Consider the following 16257-nt stretch of genomic DNA (forward strand, 5'->3'; position numbering starts at 1 on the left):
GTATTATAGATAATAGGTATAATAAACTTACATAGATAAACTATTTACATTGTAATTGTTATTACATATTACTATATGTAAAATTACTATATAAATATTACTATAAATATATATTAATATATATTATATATAAATATAGCATAAAAGGCCTATATAGGAAGTACCAGTGCTGTTGAAGATTAGAGCTTCATCATATATTTATTTTAAAGATAATTAACCAATTAAAACATGCATGATAGCTTATGATTTTTAGTTTGATGATGAAATGTATATTAAGAATCAGTTAGGGCGCATGACTGTATTATTTAAATGCAGGATTGTTTGAACTCTGGTATACTTACTTGTGCACAAGGATTACTGGTGTACAGGACTGAACTTGCTACTTATATTATCTGAATAAAAGAAGCTTGTATGACAAATGAAGTGTTGAGTCAAACATGTGGCTAAAGGAGGGCTGAGGGAGACTGCTCACAGAAAGAAGTGGAACGACAAGAATGCTGTCAGGCAACCATGGCTTCCAAAAGCCTGGTGGCCCCTCACTTATGAGTGCCAGATGTCTGACTGCTGCTGCAGCCTGGTTGCCTCTTGACATCCATTCCCCTACAAATGGCCAATGTCAGTAGACTGGTCGTAAAAGCAATGGTCTGCTGGTGCACTGGAGTTGATAGGTATGAACTAAAAAATGTCAGTACCAGTGTGTCAAAGCAAATATTGATTTTGTTGCTCACAGTAATATATGGGACAGATCAGTTCAGTGAATATTAATCTAATTAGTCCTATCCCCAGGAGCAAGTTTTATGGTCATATACTTTGCATGTGAATTCACTACAGGGCACAGTTAAGATTGCTCGAATGCCCTAATTGCTTCTCAATACTTTAATGTGCTTGGATATTCTTTAATTTAACATTGACTCTGAATTGTCTGGGTTATAATTCTCACTATAATTGCAGCATTCCTGTAACAAAGTTTATTGTAAATTACGAATATGTGCTATTAACCTTGACTTCAATTTAACATCACTTTTGTCTGGAAACTGCATTAAGAACTGGGGCCAAGTGCCCAGCTGATGTAAAGCCACTTATCTCCAGCTGAGTCAACAAAGCTATGCTGACTTAAATCTTACATTGTTTTGCCAGCTCTAAACACTAAGCTATACAATAACACTGTGCACATTATGAATATTAATAATGTTAAAAGAGTTACTAGTTTTCTAGCATTTATTTCCAATCTTGAACTCACCCGTTTTGGGGCTACCATTTCATTGCCATTGCATTGAAATCAATGAAACATTCAGAGATAACCAAAACACTATGAATCACTACAGGCACATTGCAAACTTGTAAATCATGGAAGAATCTGCCAACTTACATATAGTTAATAAGTTAATGTACTCAAATGTTTTAAAAACACCAAATGCTTGGTCCCTAAGCAAATAACCTCTTGACAGTTTTTTGAACCTCTCAAAGTTTGTGTGTGTGTGTGTGTGTGTGTTTGTAGTAAACAAAATACTTCACTGTTAAACTAGTTATAATGTAGATGAGAAGGCTTCTTTATCACCATTGCCAAGATGAAATAAAGGTATTTCAGTTTATTTATAAATACTCATAAGAATGGTGATTGTTGGGAAGACTTACTCACTTAAAGAAATTTGAAATAAACCCCATTTTATTTTGGTATGATGAGTAGGGATGGCCACATCAAATATTTATAATGACAGAAATTACAGAAAAATTGCACTATGAGATCAAGATTTTAGGTAAATATTTTTTCTTGCTAACAGTCTTGATGACTACTGCATGCAGTCATTAAGTCTAGAAAATTTAGCCCCTGATTCTTTGGTATAAGTTTTCATTCAGCAATGACATCATGTGAATGTATTCACAGTAACTACCAGGCACATACTTTTCAGAACAGCAATTAAGGGACTTCTTACATCTTAGAACATGGTTTTACTTTTGATTAGCTATCTTTAGAAATGATGCAACCTGTTTCAAAAGTGACTAAGAAAAATACTTTGGCATATTTTTCAACTTAAATGGATGAAATATTTTGCTCAAAATATATTGATTTATATTTCAGAATATGCAAATGTGTACTTTTATGACTTGATCCCACTAAAAGCCCTGTGGTGGCAATTACACCAAAGTAGCTAACTTTGCAAAAATGAAGAATGACTTAGGATGATTTTGTATATCCAGTGTTTAAGTAACCCAATGTGATGGTTATTAAAAAATCATTGCTTTCAAAACAACATTTACTTCCTAACTTCTCTAAATCAAATATTTTAAAAATGAGTATGTCATAAAAGTGGAGGCATCTAAAATGACAGTATCTTAAAAAATTGACCTTATGAATGCTATTTAATGGATGCATCAAATAAATGATGAAGCTTCCCATTCCAGAAAAGTCATGGATTATGACTGCTTTGTGGTTTCACATAATTAAGTCACACTACAAAAGATTATTAATATTTCAAGTTACATGAAATTCTCAAGAATGAAACTCCTAAAAAAGTTAGATGTTTTCAAAATTTTTTTGAAGCAGTTTTACTAAAGCAGTAAACAGTTTTTAATTTTTATAGAAAAAATAATGATATAACAGATAGAAAAAGTCAGTCACTTTCACTAAAAAAATTACTTTCGGTCACCTTTTAAAGCAAAAAAAAAATAATCATAATACGTAATGACACATTCCTTATTCCCACCAGTTCCCATTTTTTTCCTTTCTCAGAAGCATCATCATTATGAGATACCAGCATTAACTTATAACACAGTTAGAAACCTACCTTCCTATGAATTGCACAGCTTCCTTTGTCAGTCTCTGAGTAAGGTTCTCATAGGATAGTGGTTGCTGGATAATCTGATGGTCCCTCATTAAGAAGCAGTTCAAGTGTCGAAAATGATAAAAGAAAAAAACCAAAGCCACAAGTGAAATAGTGGCTATTAACAAGCAGTAACCCAATGCTTGGAAAGGTACTTTGAGGAAGCCAATGTGCTGCGCTATTGCCAAAGAGACCAGGGTGATTCCAGCTATTTCGATTGGGATGACAAGGGATTTCTGAACCCCTTTTAAAAATACGCTGCCTTGGCCAGGTTTGCAGTCTCTAAAATTGGTCACGGTGAGCCCATAAAAGTAATCAAATCCATGACTGAGGGGGTGGTGACAGAAGTCATTACTGCTTTCACAGTTCATCCCAAGATGCCACTTTCCTACAAAGAGAGGAGGACAGGGAATATTTTTGTAGTTAACTCATCAAACTTAAAATGTGCACTACTCCAAACATGAAACTGTCACTATCTGACTGATATCTCCCCGCCCCCAGCATTTATTGTGTGGATCCCTATTTGCTATCTAATCTTTCTTTATGCCTTCATGAAAGACTTTGTTTCATGTCTGCCTCTTCATTTTAGTTAGAAATAGTTTGGCACAGATCCTGATGGAGACCATTAAATTCTGAGTGGGCTAGCAGGTCACTGAAGAGCAACAGAGCCCTAACAGATAGTTAACTTGGAAAATGAAGCCTTTGTGCATGTGTAGTTAAATAGTCATAAGAAAATACCATTTTGTATCAGCTACTGCTTTCTTAGGAAGAGCCAATATGGAGTTATGAAATGTCTTTTCTGGAATTTTTCTGGCAAATAATTCATATTTGACTAGGTTTTTTTTTAAAAAAAAAAAACAAAAACCAACCCAACCAAAACCAGACAAACACAAACCAAAACAAAAAAACCCAACCAAACAGTAACGAAGAGGGAATAACCCAAGAATATTGACATTATCAAGGCATTTATTATTTAGATGATTGCAGAATCTCTGAAATCACCCGTTTCCCTCACTATATACGTTTATATATATAGTGAGGGAGATAATCTTTTATTTATATGTATTTTACATATACATAAATAAAAAAGAAACAATAACAAGTAAATTACTGCCAAATACTATCTCTCACAGCATTTTGTCTCACTAGGAAATTGTTCTGATTCTGCAATAATGTTGGACGCTGACTGACACAAGAAAACAGTGAGTCTGATTTGCATTATAGTAGCGTAATCTATGTTCATGCCGATTACAGTAAGTGTCTAGATAATTCATTCTGTGACTCAGGTACAACCCCTTACCATATGCTTATGCATTGCTTAGTGCAACAGACCTAACTGTTACTTAAATTCAAATGTATAATTAAAAGAAAATCAAATTCAGTTAAGCCTATTGACGTAAATTATGGCTAGAGCTATGCTCTTTGGTCTCAGCAAGGAAATGTGTTGAGTATTTGACAAAATGTGTCACTCTTGATAAAATAGATGACAATATATATTTCTGGGCCAAATTTTATTTATTTTTTTAATCAAATACCTAAACATGACCAGCAGAATTTAGAGGCTGTGATCTTAAAACAAATAAATACAAAAACCTGCAAACCCAGTAAGTTCCCACCCCCATAACCTATCCCAAATAAATTTGAAATATTTTATTCTAAAGACTTCAGGATACACATGGTAAAAAGTACATGAAAGGAAAAAAAGCATGTATAGAATTTTCCCCTTTCCTCAAGGAAAATCTCAGCTTTTACCCATCTGTAAAGAAGAGTCCTGATGCAGGCAGTCCCTGAGCATCTCCTGGGTGTAGTGAACAGCACATTCATCCTGTACTTCTGCTTTTGACAATGACAAATGCAGGTACTGCAGTACCGAAGAGGATGAAGGTGGGGGTCAGTTCTGTTCTTTTTGAAAGAGTACCTAGCAAATGGGCTTCATGTCATTATTTCTCTTTCACGAACGACAGAACTAAGGTATGGGATGGGAATGCTGTGTGCGTAAGTTCACCCATCAGAAAAGGTGGGGAAAAAGATCATAGAAATCTTGAGCCTAACCATATGCTTAGTTGAATCTAGTTCTCTCCGTATATCTCTTGATGGTCTTAGGTTAGAAATACCTTCTCTATATCATAAAAGCAGGTACAAAAGCATTTTCAGGTCTGCTTATGTGCCACTGCAATGGAAGCCTCTACAGCTTTTTCCTCCCTTCAGAGGCTTTCCCACTTGCTGTCAGATGGCCCCTCACCTAAGGCGGTATTCTGCTTTCTGTGAGCAGAATGGTTCTTGTCACTAATTTTGACATGGTCCAGTGAATGTTACTGTGGCCGATTATAAAAACAGCAATGCAGGCCACTGTACTGAATTTTCTGATGTTATAATGGTGCCATAAAGGGCTAGCTAAGACTGAAACTTTTAAATTTCATTCCCAGTAAGCAAAGACACAGATTTTGGAAAACAAAAGATTCAGTGTTTCCTCCTAGGTTTACATGACTGTCTTTATGCAATAGTCATAAAGCCAGATGTGTAGCAAAGTGAGCATGAAAAAACTGTCATCAAGCTAGATAAATGAAATAAAGGTAGAAGCTTATAATCACAAATATAAATTATCTTAAAGCTTTATTTTTTATTTTTTTGCTGTTATTTGTCAAACCAAAAGCACTTATAAGTCAGTAAAAAATATGAAAAAGAAACCACAAAAAATTGAATACACTTTCAATGTCATTTACTATGATATATGTAAGTTTGTTTAAACTGGATCTCAATAAAAGTAGACATTGCAAGCCAGGACAGAACAGTCCTGCAACTACAAATCAGTACAGGGGAAAATATGGGATCTATTTTTATCGAAAGGGTTTTAGCAAACACAACAAATTGTTCAATGTCAAGATGAACTTGGGCCTCAGAAAAAGATTTGTTCAGAAGCCAAACAAAGCAGACAGCAGGTTAGCTGGGAAAAGCAACAGAAGCACTGGTTCAAATTATATCAGCAGCTGTGACGGAAAGACACAATTGCCATTCTCAAACGGCTGATGAGGTAGAGGGTTTTGATACATCCTGCACTACTCTGAAAAAAGCAAGTCATGACTGGGTCGACAAGACATATTTTGTTTCATTCCTTGTGACAATAACCCCTGCCTTGAGCTAATGTTTCAACAGATTACTGTAATGTGCTTTATACTCTGGGGCCCTTCTGAATCTGAGAGCAGTGGAAAATGCTCTCACCTCTTTGCCAAGTGAAGCTTCACAGTATGACACTTCACACAAGCATCATACACATTTCAGCAGATTCTGCCAAGCTTCTGAGTGAAACTTATGCTGTTAATTGTAAACTATGAGTACCTTAATAGTTTGAGACCTAGGCTTTTTCCCTCCTCTCCTTTGGCCACAATTAAGACTTCTGCAGAGCAAAAGCAGTGCAGTGAAAGGCAAGTGGAACTAAGAAGCAAGTCCTATTCAGCCATGAAACCTTATTTGGAACTTAGCTTTTCAGAAACCAGAATGCTGGAGAGGCTGTAAATCCATGTTTCCCCTCCACATTTCCCTCAGACAGTTGAAAAGGATGCAATATGAAGACTGAGTTGTATATGATATATTTCCTTTGGTATGATTTTGTGTTCTTCAGATAAATGCTAAGATACAAGATGCAGAGGAAGAGGCAAACAGAAATACATGTTCAAAGAACTATATTTACATTAATTATGTAGTAATAATAATAAAAGTATATATGCATATATTGTTAATATGGTCAGATTTGAAGCTGTTGTATTAATAACTGTTCTATACTGTCAGTCTTGTATTGGACACATTACTACTGTGAGTCTCACCTCATTCTGGAGGAAAGATACAAGTCCCAGTTTATCCGTTAGTATTTGTGACTTTGGAGATGAGATACACAGGTGGATTTTAAACTTCTCTGGATGCTAGACAACACACTGCATAACAGTTGTGAGGAAAATTGACCTTTACTCAACTGTGACTCAGTACAGCAGTAGTTAAAATAATAACAATCTCCTTTCAGTGGAATATTTGCATTATGAATAACTATTTCCTACAAAACATCAACACTTCTTGCCATTCTCCAGGATCCTTAACTGGTGAAATATTTCATATTCAATGCACCTGCCTTCTCTGAGAAAACCTGGTTTTGTTGCAGATCTTCTGACTGGCGTTTCCTGACAGATCTACTGGATGTCACCTTCTTTGTGTCACAGGGGAAAACCAATGAAGCAAAAAAGGGTATACATAAAGTAGATTTATAGCTAAAATGTATTTAGGCATGTATCAAGCAAGAGGAAGCATACATTCAGAGGACAGAAAAAAATTTAAAGAGAAAGGAAAATGCATTTAGGGAAGAAAAAAAAATCCTTAGAGAGTAAAGGGGAGACACTTGGCAAAAAAAAAAAAAAAAAAAAAAAAGTGACAATACAGGCTTGAGGAACTGAAAAGGTTTAAAATTACCCTTATGCCAATCTATCACTGGTGCAGAATTGACAATTAATTGTTTGGGAACTGCTGAGTTAGACTGAACCAAGCAAAGACTCCCTGACCTAGACCAATATGATGGTATAAGAACACCAGCAGAGGCAGAAAATGGGCTGGTTGGGAATCAGTCTGTCTATCTAGTCTTCAAATCTAGATAATTTTTCTTTTTGTCATTTACATATGTTTTATCTTTAATTTTAATGCACTTCTTGATTTTTGGAATCCTTCATTATCCTCTAAGGATATGGTAATATTACATCTTATGGTTTCATAGCTATCATTCAGGCCACTTGGAAGAATTGTTCATTAAGCGTCATGGAGATAACTTCTAGAGATCTAAAGTGGCAAGCTGTCACATTGCAGTGAAAGTAGTTAAAAAAAGAACGTTAACTAGGTCAGCCCCAGAAAATGAGTTGTATTACAGTGCTTGTTACAAACAGGAAAATGGTTTTTTTTCGTAATCTTTAACTGAATATGGAGCAATAGCAATTAACTCCACAACGAACATTACAATGTATGACTGGCTTTCCTGCACTATGCTTGAAACACACCTGCACTAAATATACTTCTCCTAATATTTTCTTGGTTTCTGTTTTGAATCTATCAGGATATCAAGGTATTTTATATTTTATAAGACTGGAGTATAGCTAAATAGGATTTTTAGTTAGGAGGATTGACATTGGTTATCTCCATAATACATATATTTTTTGAACAGTAGTGTGAATTGTCAGTCTTGCTAAACAGCCTGATTTTTTAAACAAAAATTACTCCCAAAATTGCAAGTTTTTGTTACATTTAAAAATCCAGTTGAGTGCATCCATCATCTAAATTAACGTAGCAACATTCCAGTATAATGTCCTCTAAACAACTCTTTCCTGGCAATTCCAGTACAGAAATACATTATGTGATACAAGTTGTATTTCACAAAAATCTTTTAAAATATAAGCAGTGTGGAATAAGTCAGTGGCTAAATTAGGAAAAAAATAATCACATTTAAATGTTATAACATTCTGATATTCATTCCAATTCTGTTTAATATTCATCTAGTGGGATGCCTTCTACCCATCACTGGACATTTATGCTGCAGTTAGTTGTCTGAACTATCTTTATAATAAGTGAGAAACATATCTTCATGTTAAACTTCTCCCACAGGATGAGACAAATTTCCTAGAAATGCTCATTTCTGTCTGGTGACTACGAAGTGAATCCACACAGTTAGCTCAGGTACGACATTATTTACTTACAGATATTTGAAAACAGGGGAAATGAGTCCCACCACTGTGCTGACTTGTACCCTGTGATTGATCTCTCATTCTTTCTTTGTTGTAATCAAACTCCTATTTATACCAAAAACTTTACAAGAGCTTGACTAATTTTCAATTTGTTCATCATGTTTCTTCAGTACATTGCACAATGAGACTATAACTACAAAAGAGCATTAGACATACTTGTTTAGTGTTTTACATATGCACCCTGATTAGTGCTTCACATATGCATGGGAATGTGCTCAGCTTTTTGCCAGAAAAATGAACTCATTATGCTGTGGAGGAAAAAAGCTTAATGGTGACCCTTAGTAGCCTATATGGGAAGCGAATGTTCTTTTGATTGAAAAGAATGAAAAATAATGCTGTGTATGTACGCAGTTTTACCTATTAGAGCTGTTGCGTAACCTCTCTGCTTCAGGAGTTTGGAAAAAGTTATTTCTTCAGAAGGAAGTCCCCCAGAAGAGGCAGAAAATAAGAAGACACCAACTCGGGAGAAGGCAGCCATTCCTAAGTAGAATGAAAATTAATGAGACTTGGATAATAAAGTGAAACAATTTCCATTCACTCTTTCTGCATGCATATTTTTTTTTTTTTTGCTTAGGTGCTATCACCTGAATGACATATTACCACAGACACTAAATGTAAATGTTGCAAGTGGCAGGTACAATCATCTATTTAGTTGAGTGAGTTCTTTTTTGTATTGACACCAGAAATTAAGAAGTGGAGAAAAAATTCTTTGCTTGTAACTATGGGGCAGCCATCACATAAGCAGCTGCAGCCCCTTCTGTAGAAGTTCTAAGGTATAACATATCTGAAAGAAGTTTAGCTTGCATAATTAACTTTTTCTTGTACATGGGAAAGGAATGGAGCTGAAGACTAAGTGAGATCACTCCCAAGTTCTATTCTCAGAACTTCTATTTTCTTCATATGTGGTTTTCTACAAGCCTTTAAGGTTATTTAAGAGAAGGCAGCTGAAATAGAGCAGGCTTACAGCTGGGCATGTAACTATCGTGAGGTCAAAGAAGAGCAAGACAGAGTGTGACTCTGGAAAAAGAGTGGCTAGGGCGCTCAGCTCTGATGGGAGAGGATCAGTGCTTCAATGGCGTGAAGACACACGATTCAAGGCACACAGAATGCATTAAAGCACCAACAGGTATCAGCTAACAAGACAACATCTAAATAAGGCACAGTAATTTCTATATACTGAGAGTCTGAGAAACACAAACTTGAGCTTATAAACTACTCTGAGGACGAGGAACTTGTGAGCTCAGGTTCATGAAAATTAGATGACTAGGATTTCAGTTGAGAGCTGGCTCTGAGTATAGAGAAAACAGAGTATCTATGCAAATCTGTGCAGATGTATCTCCAGGAATTCTGAATTATGCAACTGAATGATTGCAGTGCCAAAGTTACATGACTGATGTAGACAACCAGAATCTTCCCTCAGGTATCCCTTGTGGTTAGATGAGAAAAAGACTTATTAGACTGGTTTACTAAAGACAGCTCAACCTACACTTCAAATGTTGACTCCAGTTTTTCACCCTAGCTAGCTTTACTGATCAACAATTTAGGTAGTTTTAGTTATCTATATATCTCTATACTTTGTCATATATCTTTTTATATTTATTTTATATATTTCAATCTCTTGTAACTGAAATCAGTGTAATTCCCTTACATTACCTGAATGAAAGTACAGGACCATGATTTTTTTTTTCCTCTCCCATCATTAGCTTTCTCTGAGTTTGTGTCTCATCACATACTGCATTTCAGAATATTTTTCTTCAGTTCTATTAGCAGAAGTTTTAAATTTCCAACACTTTTTTCCACATCATGATACCAGTACCTTCTACAATAATCCTTTATTAGCTTTTCACTGATGTTTGGAAGTAGTCCATACTTAGCAATTTCACAATTTAAGACAAAGTTCAATTTTTGCACTTACAAGGAAATGATTAGGTATGTCTGAGAGCCCATCAGATAAGAAAAACAGTTCCAATGCTAGTTTTTCAGAAATAAGAACAAGGATCATAATGGAAAGTGACCTGTGGCTTAATCTACAGTAAATATTAATAGCATTATAGATGTACCAGGTATATAAAATTTTCCTTTGCAGCTGAATGTAATGGAAAATTTAGCAAGTTTTATTAGCTGGCACTTTTGCAGAAGCTTGTTACTTGATTTGAATGAGCATGAACATATCAAATAGGCTTCAGAGCCTTGCTTTGCTTTCATTCCCAGAAGCAAGGACAGGATGTTTTATCACTAATGAACAAGTGATCTGATTAATGTATAATGAACCTTGCTAAAAATTATGTTAAGGGAATTTTAAAGTTGCATTGCTAAGCACTGAGGGGCTCAGTCCCAGCACACTAAAATAAATAGACTAGATCTTCACTGACTCAAATGGGCTTTGGATCAGGTACTTTAAAAGTAAGAGAAGTCACTAAATGCATGTATTCATGGGATACTTAACATTGTGTATGGGTAGATATGGAATAAAAATACTTAGAAAGAAGGGAGATTTTTTTGTACTTCCTCCCAGTTTTAACAGCTGCTGGAATACCTTAATGAACTGTCCTTTACACACCCCCACCCCCCACCACCCCCACACCCACCCTCCCCCCACCAGTAATTTGTCTGAACCAAAAGGGTTTGTACAAACTGAAACGTCTGAGCAGAAGGATTTACACTGGGTTCTTCCACTGTCTCTGTCTAGAATCATCTCCATTATGTTCAACACTCAGGCTGCCCACCAGCGTCCTGGGAGCAGCCTGCACGCAGCTGGGCAGGCAGGCAAAGAGCCCATGGTCATTTGGACAGTGGAGGAAGTCCACGGAATTTGTCTGCTCCTTACGTTAAATAACCACAATCAGACTTTTTCCTCAGAACTTTTAAAAAAATATTTTTCTCAATAAAAATGCTTTCTTTTCGTGTTAACTCTTTGGAAATGTAAACATTTCCCATATATATGGAAGATTTCAAATGCTGACCAAATATGCTAAGCTTGATTAGTCACTGAAATGAGTATCTAATCCAGTAATGATAAGGATATCAAGAAAGGCCAGAGGGAAAAAAAATGCATACAGTTTACTACCAATAATATATATATAAGTTAAGTAATGGGATTTTACCTGATCTGATAGGGTATCGCCCTGTCAGGAAAGCTGCCCTGCTTGGAGTACAAAGTGGAGATGCTGCTATATGTTGAGTAAGCGTCACTCCTTCCTCTGCTAGCCTGTCAATACTAGGGGTTCTGGAAAAACATAAGTAGGAAAAAGAAGAAAAGAATACACAAAGATAATTATCTGGAAATCAGCATGGTGAGATCAAGGCATCTGAGGCAAAAACTACCAGGAAAATCAAGTTACGATTTACTGTATGTAAATTATGAAAACCATGGGGGGTGGGGGTAGGGAAGTGGTTCCAATTCTAAATACTATCATGTCAAACCTTTTTACATTAAGTAGCAACACTGAACTGAGACACTGTGGCATTGTGTCAAAAATCTTTTTCCTCCTTTCCTCTTCATGAACAGTACTAAACTGTGACATGTGGACATATTGTATTGCAACCCTTTTTAAAGCATTCCTTGACTCGGAACTGTAATTTGGGTACTTAAACAGCCTTTCTGCTTCAGCAATGAGGAGAGACTGAAGAAAGGTTGTGCCTCCTGACTCCCTACTTGGTGTCATTTCCATCTTTCCCTAACAAAAGTTTTTTTGGGGTAGGGGCAATGTGTGGTGGCATCTTATTAGGGGAGCTTCAAATGGTTATGACTCTCCATTAGGCTCTATATTAACGTTTACATGTTTACATGTCTGACACGACTATGTCTGAAATATTAGACCTAGGAGCACATCAAATTTTCCATATCTGCATGGAAAATTTGTCCGTGACCTAGCTCACCATGCAGATGAAAATTGGTTTGTGCAGGAAGAAATCCTGTGCCCTTGGCTCCACAGAAAAAAAAAACACCCTAGGAATGCAGTCTGGCCAGGAGCTGCAGCATGCTCCAGTAGGTCCCTGACCTGGGAGATTAATGACCATGACCTCAAGGTGCAGCAGTGTTCCCAGCATCTAAGTCTCAATAGTCAGAAATATTAATTTTCCAACAGATTTCTTTGCTATTTATAACATCATCTACTGACAACAAGCAGTATGATGAAATTTCTTCATATTCCAAAGATCTAATTCTGAATTCTCACATCAGAGAACACAGATCTTGGAGCAGTCCTGGTCCTTGTCATAGGAGTGATCCAAGCATTGCTGTTGTATATACTTTTTTCCTGTGTAAAACTAGAAACTGTAATGTAAGGGGTGGGGTTTGGGGGTGTGTGTTTGGTATTTTGTTTTGGGGTTGGGTTTTTTTTTTGAGATTGAGTTATGAAGAGCTTTTACTTCTAATTAACTTCAGCAGAAACAAGGATATTTAACATTTGGCAAGACAGTGCTTTTAGTCTGAATGTTTTATTTAACTTGATAAAAAATTTTGCACCACTGAAACACAGTGACAAGGTACAACTTGTGTTGTTTACACAAACATCATACCTAAGCTGGCAGTCAGAAACATACTGTGGAACACTGCTGTGTTACTCGGGTATATTAACATTTATTTTAATTAATTTATTGACTACAGCATGGATAGAAATGAAGGGAAAAAATCAGCATTTTATTTCCAATTGGTTACTGACAAGATTGTCTCCAATCATGAGTGCTTCAAAATGTCCTTAATCTATAGTATTTGTGTCATGCGTATTTTAAAAGAAGACTGTTGATTATACTTTGCTTCCTTAGACCTACCCTTATTTGGTTGGCTGCTGAATTCTCTGCTTACAATGCAACTTCTCAGCAGGATAAAAACATCAGATAATTCTTTTCTTATTAAGAAAACAAAGATGAAATATTCTATTCTCTGGAAAGGTTATCAACTTTGATTACCTATAAAGAATCTAATAAAATCTCTGAATACTTTTAGGTTTTAAACTTTACAAATTCATAGAAAAACTAAATATAAAGCTATGACTCCCCCAAATGTATCATCATACCTTAAGGTTCTGTTCCCGTAACATCCCAGGTCTCCAATACCAAGATCATCAGCCATCAGTAAAATGACATTGGGACTTGAAGCACTGTGTGTTTTGACACTGTTTATGGCACACTGGCAAATTATTAGAAATAAAAAGAGTCTCATCTTCGTCCTGGTGTGTAAGAACAAGTAGAAAACATAATAGACTTTTTTAAAAAAAAATATTTGACTGTTCATCTAATTTAATCCTATTATTGCCCTGGATTGTATAGTAGAAGAAAAAAAAAAGACTATATTTTTTTATTTGTCGGGTTTTTTTCCAAAGTGGTTTTTTTTTTAAACATTATTTTCCCTCTCATATTTCTTAAAAATAAAAATACATCTTTTAGTATATAGCTAATTTTTCCTTCACCCCTTCACACAGATGAAGGCTTTAAATAAAGACGATCAAAAAACTAGTTACAACCTCAGTGACAATACTTTTGCACACACAGATGCATTATACAACAATAAATCATGAGAGAAAATAAGATTTTTATTTATTTTTTTTTAATGTATAAATGTGATTTGAAGAACACGGAAACTCAAATCATTTAGGACCAAAATTTCCAAGGTTCACTGTAGAAAAAAAGTTCATCAATTCTGCTACTGAAGTAAATGACTGAATTTCTCTTTAACAAGGCAGAAAAAAAATCCAGCTCGAGTTTTTTTGGCAGGAAAAAGCATTATGGAAAAGAGGATGAAGAGATGCATTATGAAACTATTGAAAGTTATTTTTAAGAAAAAGCTCTTCACAAACCTCTTAAGTACCAGGGTCTACAGCAAAATTATGTAAACATATTTGGTATCATTATCACAATGTTCTATAAACAATATTCATGCTATATCCAACTTAAAAAGGAAGAAGATTGAATTGGACACAAGACAATGTATTATTATATGGTTTTATGATAAAAGCACAGTCTATTTGCAGGTGTGCATGCTATGAATGCTATTTCACCTAAACAGGGACTTGTCATATCTCTGTTTTAAACTGCATTGACTATGCCCTGGCTGAAACTGAGTGTCTCTAGGCTGTGGTTGACTGTGCCAGGTACACACATCACAACAGCATCTCTCTTGTGACTCTAGTAATATTCCCATCTTTTCTGGATGCAGGCAGCCTTTTTCAAATGCAGATGAGGCATGAGTCACACCTGCACTCTGGATTATGCTGACGCAGGAAGGAAAACAGAGGAAACTAAGATGGAATAAAAAACATGAAAGAGTAGGAAAAGGAACTAGAAACAAGAATCTCCAGAGAGAATGGGGACAGCAGGTCAAGAAAGAAAACAACTGTAAATCAATGAGTTATGGCAGATAAAAGTAACTGGAGAGAAGATAAAAAAGCCAGAACTGGAAAAACTGGTACAAAGAGACTAGATAACAAGAGAGACATTCACAAATTCACAAAAAAAAGTGTGGTGTGTAAAAATATCTGTAGAGATGGTGAAGTATTCAGAACTAGAAGAGCTTGCACTGACTTGAATGAAGCGCAAGAAGTAAAGCTTGAGACCCAGCTGGAAGGAGAATTGGAGGTTGAAATGAGGAGAAATGGTAGAGGGTTTAAGAAACTGGAAGGGATAGTATCACAGTGGATAGGAAAACAAATTGAGGAGAAGAGGTGAGAGAACTGGGAGTGTCTGGGATAAAAGAGGTGAGGAGTTACAATTAAGGCAGATGTCAAGGTCTGCCTGGAAAGAGCCTGGATAAAATAAGGCTTGGGACAGACACAAGTAAGAAGAGGTGAAAATAGCGGGGATTTACCAACATAGACTTAAGAATTCTGACTCCCACCTTCATTATTGCCACTCTGTCAGAAAATATAGATGCAAAGAGGATTTTAACTCTTTTAGTGCTTGTTCATATACAGATAAAACACTAATAAATGTATTAGCAGATTTTTACTGCTGAACATAGGCTTTAGAGCCATTGACCTCACTTTGACAACAATTCTGGTTTAAACTTCAGCCAGCAAGATCTAAAGATCCCAGCCTTACCACAGTGGCAACAGCTCGTTACCTGGTATATTCTGTGTGAAGCAATCTACTTTATTTCAGACATGGAAAATACATACACAAACTTTAAGACTAAAACAATAAATGCCGTTCTGCTTGGCAGGATGCATCTAACCAACCCTTCATCAAACTACCATACTAATGAAGCTGTGTAGCACCTGCCACACTGCAGAATTTTAATCCCTGCAGTAGAATTGCCTTTCTTCCCTGAAAGGATAAACAAGCATCATTTGCTTCCCATGTGCTGCAAGAGAATAAGTAACATGCTGACCCCACAGAATAGGAAATACCTGCTGCCATATCCTATCTTCCTACTCCACTGTTCAAACTGGGAGGGTCTCAAGGCTCATGGCAATATGGATGTTATAAAGGGTTACGTATATGTTGCTGACATTATATGTTGAGTTGTATGAACGCTCACAGGACCTGCACATGTATTTCATAGAATTACTGAGTGCCCTCAGTTTTGCTGTAGGCTTCACATTCTCCAAATAAAATCTAGAAATATAAATTCCTGCCACTAATAAAACCTTCATTTTAAAGGAACAAAGCTAGCTGGTTTTGCAAGTTTTACAAACAGCAATTGCAAGGTTTAATTCAACTGGTAG

General features: G+C 35.9%; 1 protein-coding gene across 11 annotated transcripts in view; it reads right to left on the bottom strand.

Moving 5' to 3' along the window:
• Positions 1-16257, bottom strand: part of STS (steroid sulfatase) — a 135681-nt gene that overhangs the window by 96676 nt on the left and 22748 nt on the right. For all 11 annotated transcript variants that reach the window (XM_055703381.1, XM_055703376.1, XM_055703371.1 and 8 more), the window contains 4 exons: positions 13612-13764; positions 11698-11819; positions 8951-9073; positions 2787-3210 (listed from right to left, as the gene is read on the bottom strand). In XM_055703381.1, coding sequence (XP_055559356.1) covers positions 2787-3210; positions 8951-9073; positions 11698-11819; positions 13612-13757 — 815 coding nt within the window. In that variant the 5' untranslated portion in view covers positions 13758-13764. The remainder of the gene's footprint in view (positions 1-2786; positions 3211-8950; positions 9074-11697; positions 11820-13611; positions 13765-16257) is intronic.

The sequence above is a fragment of the Falco cherrug genome, chromosome 2 (genome assembly GCF_023634085.1).
Source record: "Falco cherrug isolate bFalChe1 chromosome 2, bFalChe1.pri, whole genome shotgun sequence".
Lineage (NCBI taxonomy): Eukaryota > Metazoa > Chordata > Aves > Falconiformes > Falconidae > Falco > Falco cherrug.